The sequence below is a fragment of the Haliaeetus leucocephalus genome, unplaced genomic scaffold (assembly GCF_000737465.1).
Source record: "Haliaeetus leucocephalus isolate CR32 unplaced genomic scaffold, Haliaeetus_leucocephalus-4.0 Scaffold450, whole genome shotgun sequence".
Lineage (NCBI taxonomy): Eukaryota > Metazoa > Chordata > Aves > Accipitriformes > Accipitridae > Haliaeetus > Haliaeetus leucocephalus.
Window position 1 is genome coordinate 12461421 of NW_010972886.1, and position 6000 is coordinate 12467420.

The 6000-nt window shown below is 40.0% G+C and overlaps 1 protein-coding gene across 1 annotated transcript in view; it reads right to left on the minus strand.

Moving 5' to 3' along the window:
• SPTLC3 (serine palmitoyltransferase, long chain base subunit 3) overlaps positions 1 to 1363 on the minus strand; it is a 52842-nt gene extending 51479 nt beyond the window's left edge. The window contains exon 1 of the mRNA XM_010574800.1: positions 1223 to 1363. Coding sequence (XP_010573102.1) covers positions 1223 to 1348 — 126 coding nt within the window. The 5' untranslated portion in view covers positions 1349 to 1363. The remainder of the gene's footprint in view (positions 1 to 1222) is intronic.
• Positions 1364 to 6000: the final 4637 nt, after the last annotated feature.

Consider the following 6000-nt stretch of genomic DNA (forward strand, 5'->3'; position numbering starts at 1 on the left):
TTTTAAAAAGGTCAACAAATTGGCCTAATTCTCCAGTCCAATATTTGGAAAGTTGAAAACGGAAGAACTCATGATTCTTTCACTTGGAGAAATCAAATGCTACAAATTGAGCATTTTGCTATGTGTGGAGCAGATTGTAAAACTAGGATAAACAACTCATTATATTTCATTAAATGCTGGATATGTTAGATTAAAGCTAGTCCAGTCTAATTGATCTAGGCATTATCGGCCTAGACTGGACATGCAAACAGCCAGTAAAGACAACTAGTTTGGTTGACAAATGATTTCTATCTATGGATTTTACTTGGGAATTAAAGTAAAAGAGATGTGTGGAATCTAAACAAAGTTTTATATGAAACAGCAACATAGCCTTATTAGATACTGGATACAATAAACTGATAAAATAACATGGCATGTAGTTACATATGTGGGACACTGGAGAATTAAATGAACACATAATCCATGGTGGATGGCAAAAAGATTTAACTGGCATGTCTGGAATCAAAATAGCTCAACAAATGGCCAAATCATGAAGTAAATTGAAAAGGATATTCCATTTTCCTCCATTATGCCAGGTGTTATTTTACATGATGGATCAAACTGCACAGAGAAGGAGGAGCAACAAAAAAAGTTAACAAAGTTAGAAGGCAGTTGAGCTTGCTGATGTGCAAGTTTCACTGAGAACTATGTGGGATGAAAAAATTTCTAAGTCAGGACCTGCAAGAATTCAGGCTACATTCACTTTGGGCTGGGGCAATGATTCCTAAGTGCTCTGTGACGAGCAGTTCAGCAAATGTAAGTCAGCAATTACAAAGATGTATCACTATGAAAGACACTTTAAGACAGCCAGATGGGACAAAGAAAAATTTGGGTTTAAGAGATTTGGAGAGATTATATATTTAATAATAACACATTTCTGAGTTTTCTTTTTCTGTGGATTGACCTAATACAGTGAGATTCTATTTTTCTGAGAGTATTCTGACACTCTTAGAACAAGGTGAACACCTCTCTGGGTGAAAATTATGATTTTACATATATACAGGTACGTATTCATACACATGTGTTTAACTGTACTGCAGTGCGTGTCATTCCTCTCATCCCTATGCAATGTTCTTCTCTAAGATGAAAGTTGTCTGCCTTGTTGTTTTGGTAGGTTATTGTACATAACTTGCAAGCAGGGGAAAATGCAGCTGTGGATACATAATGTCTTTTTCATACATACTTTTTGTTGTTCTCTCTCTGCAGCAACGTTACGTTTTTCTAGTCCCCAGGCTCTCATAAAATCTCGCAGGTAGCCAAATATTGTTCCCACTCCAAAACCCAGGAAAGTAAGAACAGCAACATACATTGGTGCCTGTTCAAAGTGCTCAGTAATTGTTTTTTTGTGGAGAGTTCCATTTGATACGCCATTCTTCTGAAAATATAGAAGAGAAACTTGTGATTAATACATTTCATCTCATCAAAGCTTAGATGTTAGACCTCTAGGCAAATCTTTTTCTCTAACACACCAGAAATTAGGAAAGACATTTAGACCTCACACTGTCAGCTGATGCAACCTATACCTGAAGAGGAGGACTTTTAACACTGCAGTTGTTACTGATCACTACAAGTATCTTCCATTTTCTCTCCTCTCCACCAATGTCCTTAATAGCAGGTGTCTTCAACACCACTCCCTTGTCTATTTTGAAACATGAAACTTATGAAAGATTGGCAACATATTATTGTGTAATTGGACAATTATTTCAAAGGTGATTAAATGGAAACCACAATACTCTGTTCTTGTGAGACAGAGCTATAAAAAGGGAAGGGCAGCATTAAAAACTCACCTACTCTGTGCCTGACTCTGCTTCTAGAAGTCTTGTGTAACCCATTGCAGCAACTAACCTATATACAACAAATCCTGTCTAAAATAGGGCACCTTTAGTATGTTGCTCTTCAGCTCTGAGGAAGTATCCAAAACAGCTATGATCCCAGACTTCTATTTCTGTTCTGATTTCACAAATGCTTTTAGTCATATCTTCAGTGACCTCTTCCATACTTCTAAGGCTACTTAAAAAAAAAAAAAAAAAAGGAGAGAAGAGATACACAGACACCCTCCTTGTTGGAATTAGTGACCCTATTGTGAGCAGCTTCTCGAAACTTACAACCATGTGTGGACAAAATATTTTGTCTTGAAAATATTCTAAAATTTCCATTTTCAAATTAAAGCAGCTAAGTTTTTCAGTTGCAATCTTCTCAAATCACCTTATATTCAGTAGGGTTATCAGATTATTCTTTGGAAGAGAGGCAAATCCCTTCTGCAAAATATCATGACATTTACAGTTACTGCCTAGTAACAGCCAACCTGCCAATTAAAAATAACAAAATTTAATCCAGAAAAAATAGTGCTCTCCTTAAAAAAAAAAAAAAGACACAAGACATACATTTTTGAGCATATTATAAAGCAAGACTACCATATGAAGAAGTACCAGTAATACATTGCTGCCTGTGGGGTGGATGAACTAAAAAAGGTAGATTATCTATTTATGTAATGCAGCAAGCTGAAATAGAATAATCATATTAAGAACAACTGCAAATTCACCGTACTTGTCAAACCTAGAGCATTATTGATCTTCATACTGCTTTACTTGTCAGACCTAGAGTATTATTGATCTTCATACTGCTTTAAAATGCCTTTATCCTCAAAAGATATTGATCTCAGTAGTAACTTGCTGTCCTATCCTGGATTCACAAAGTTTTCTTGGGAGAGAGAGGAAAAAAAAAAAAAAAAAAAAAAGGGGTTGGGCACAAGATAGAATATAAAGATTTTGAAGGAAACCCAAAAAGGAAAAAATTGCTGGTAGGGCTGAACAGAAACAGATTTAGACTTTGGAAAGACTTACTGCCCTGCAAGGGAGAAGGAATGCAGGGCTGGCTCTTACCATGTGAGCGTAGACCTTTGAAGCAATGCTACACATGCATTCCTACCTCAAGCTAATTGGTCTTTTAGGGCAACCTATTTACCATGAAAAACATTTTATGAGAATGAGTTAAATACATGGCCAAGTCATATTTCACATGAGCCACAAGAGCTGTGTGCACACAGTGACAAGATAAAGTATTTATTTCATTAAGAATTAAGCTCAGTCATATTACCTGACCTTTGCCATGGGCTAAGAGCATACTTATGGTCACCTATGGCAATTCAGTTGACATCGTAGCTTGTCAAGCTGTGATGGATGTGACAATGCATCTGAGCCCGGAGGAGAGAATTAGCATGATGATTCTCTTTATCAATTTTATTAAGAAACACTTTGTTGTTATATATCTTATTGGTAAAGGAAGAGGGAAGCTCATATCAGACTCCTGCATTGCAAAACTCTTCTTCCACAGTAAAACTAGTCTGTTGTGGAACTCTTACTTCAGCTGCTCCTGTTTTATGCAGTCAGTATGACTTATGTATTTAAACATGTAATCACTGTCACCTACTATCCTTAATACAAACAGATTGTAGTAAATGGTGTCAATAGTAGTAAAGTACTAAGAATGCAGAGTCAGATAGTGACCCATATTCTCCAGTCTATGAATGATGAAAATCAAGAGTCTTCAAACAGTGCAAGGTTAGTACAAAGCTGGGAGAAAAAATTCAAGAAAATACAGTGACATCTTGTCTAAAAACTAAAGTGAGGAAAGCAAAGAGCATTTCATCCATCCCTAGCATCCCACAAAAAAGTAGAGAAAGAGCCTCGGTATATAATCCCAACTTCCAGCAACTGGTGGCTTTGAGATCTCATGAGCCTGTGTTATCATATTTAATAGTCATCAAGGGATAACTATGAATTTGTTCATCATTTTTGAACCCACAAATACTGTAGAAATGAATTGTGAATTTTGATAATTGACTTATTTTGTAAAAAAGAGTATTTCCTTTTTTTTATTATAAAATTGCCTGATAATTTCATTTGACAATTTACTTTGACCTCTGTTGTCCAGCTTTCCTACCCAACCAATTACACAACTCATAATTTTCTGTACTTAAATGACTTCTGCCTCTCCATTTGTCTCTTCCCAAGCTGAAGAATCTTAATCTATTTAATTCTAGCCTAGTCTAGTGTCCTTGTCCTTACACAGATTTAAAAAATAAAAAAATCTGTATTTTAATGCTCAACTTTGTCTTCCTTCTGCAAAGTTCAATAATATCTTTTTGAGATGCAGAGGAAGGGAATTAAAATTGCATACAACACTTGAGGGCACAGTATGGATTTATACATCTGCGAATGATGCTTTGTCTTGTTTTCTTTTGGTTTTTAAAAAATTGTTTACATTCTATTTGCCCTCTTGCCACAGTTCACAGTTTCAGAAATATCTCTTATGATTACAATGTATCCCTCCTCAGTTGCAACAAATTCCTAATTTAGAGCACACTGCTATTTGTGCATTTTAGGATCATTTCCCCCTCCAATTCATTCACTGTTTTTTATTTAGTGACCTGCAATTTTGTCTACTGTTTTATCAGCATTACACACTACCAACGAGAACTTTCTGCAATGCTTGTTGTCCAGAGCTTATTTTTCACTACCCTGAAGAATTTGGTATTGTGAACGCATATTGTCACCTATTTCTCCTCATTCCTTTTTCCACACCATTGGTGAAAATGTGAGAGAGCGCAGGTCCAATAAAAGATCCCTGAGGGACTTCATTTCCTGCATCTCCCTAGTCACCTTTTCAAAAATAGTATCTTATTTGTAACCTCCCCCATTTCTCTGGCAAAAGGGCCAGCTTAAGCAGCAGCCCAGAGTTACTCAGCAATTTTATGTTTGGCTTCCTTTAAAAATCTCAAGTAACTACCCTTCATGATATACTAATCCACATTTTATTGGCTTGTTGTGATGGGTTAACCCTGGCTGGATGCCAGGTGCCCACCAAAGCCATTCTATCACTCCCCCCTCCTCAGCTGGACAGGGGAGAGAAAAAATATAACAAAGAGCTTGCGGGTCAAGATAAGGACAGGAGAGATCATTCACCAATTACCGTCACGGGCAAAACAGACTCTGTTTGGGGAAAATTAACTCAATTTGTTACAAATCAACCAGAGTAAGGTAATGAGAAGTAAACCCAAATCTCAGAACACCTTCCCTCCACCCCTCCTTTCTTCCCGGGCACAACTTCACTCCTGGATTTCTCTACCACCCCCCCCCCCAGTGGCACAGGGGGACGGGGATGGGGTTTATGGTCATCACATGTTATTTTCTACCGCTTCATCCTCCTCAGGGGGAGGGCTCATCACACTCTTCCCCTGCTCTAGCGTGGGGTCCCACCAACGGGAGACAGTCCTCCACGAACTTCTCCAACGTGGGTCCTTCCCATGGGCTGCAGTTCTTCACGAACTGCTCCAGCATGGGTCCTTTCCATGGTGTGCAGTCCTTCAGGAGCACACTGGTCCAGCGTGGGTCCCCCACAGGGTCACAAGTCCTGCCAGAAAACCTGTTCCATGGGCTCCTCTCTCCACAGATCCGCAGGTCCTGCCAGGAGCCTGCTCCAGCGCGGGTTTCCCACAGGGTCACAGCCTCCTTCGGGAACTCTCCTGCTCCGGCCTGGGGTCCTCCCTGGACTGCAGGTGGATATCTGCTCCACCGTGGACCTCCACGGACTGCAGGGGGACAGCCTGCCTCACCATGGTCTTCACCACGGGCTGCAGGGGAATCTCCTCTCCGGCACCTGGAGCATCACCTCCCCCTCCTTCTTCACTGACCTTGGTGTCCGCAGGGTTGTTTCTCTTACATGTTCTCACTCCTCTCTCCAGCAGCTGTTTCTCTCTGTCCCAACTTTTTTTCCTTCTTAAAAATGTTATCACAGAGGCGTTACCACTATCACTGATTGGCTCGGCCTTGGCTGGCAGCGTGTCCGTCCCAGAGCCGGCTGGCATGGGCTCTCTAGAACACAGGGGAAGCTTCCAGCAGCTTCTTACAGAAGCCACCCCTGTACCCCCCCCCCCCCCCCCCCCCCACACCACCCCCCACC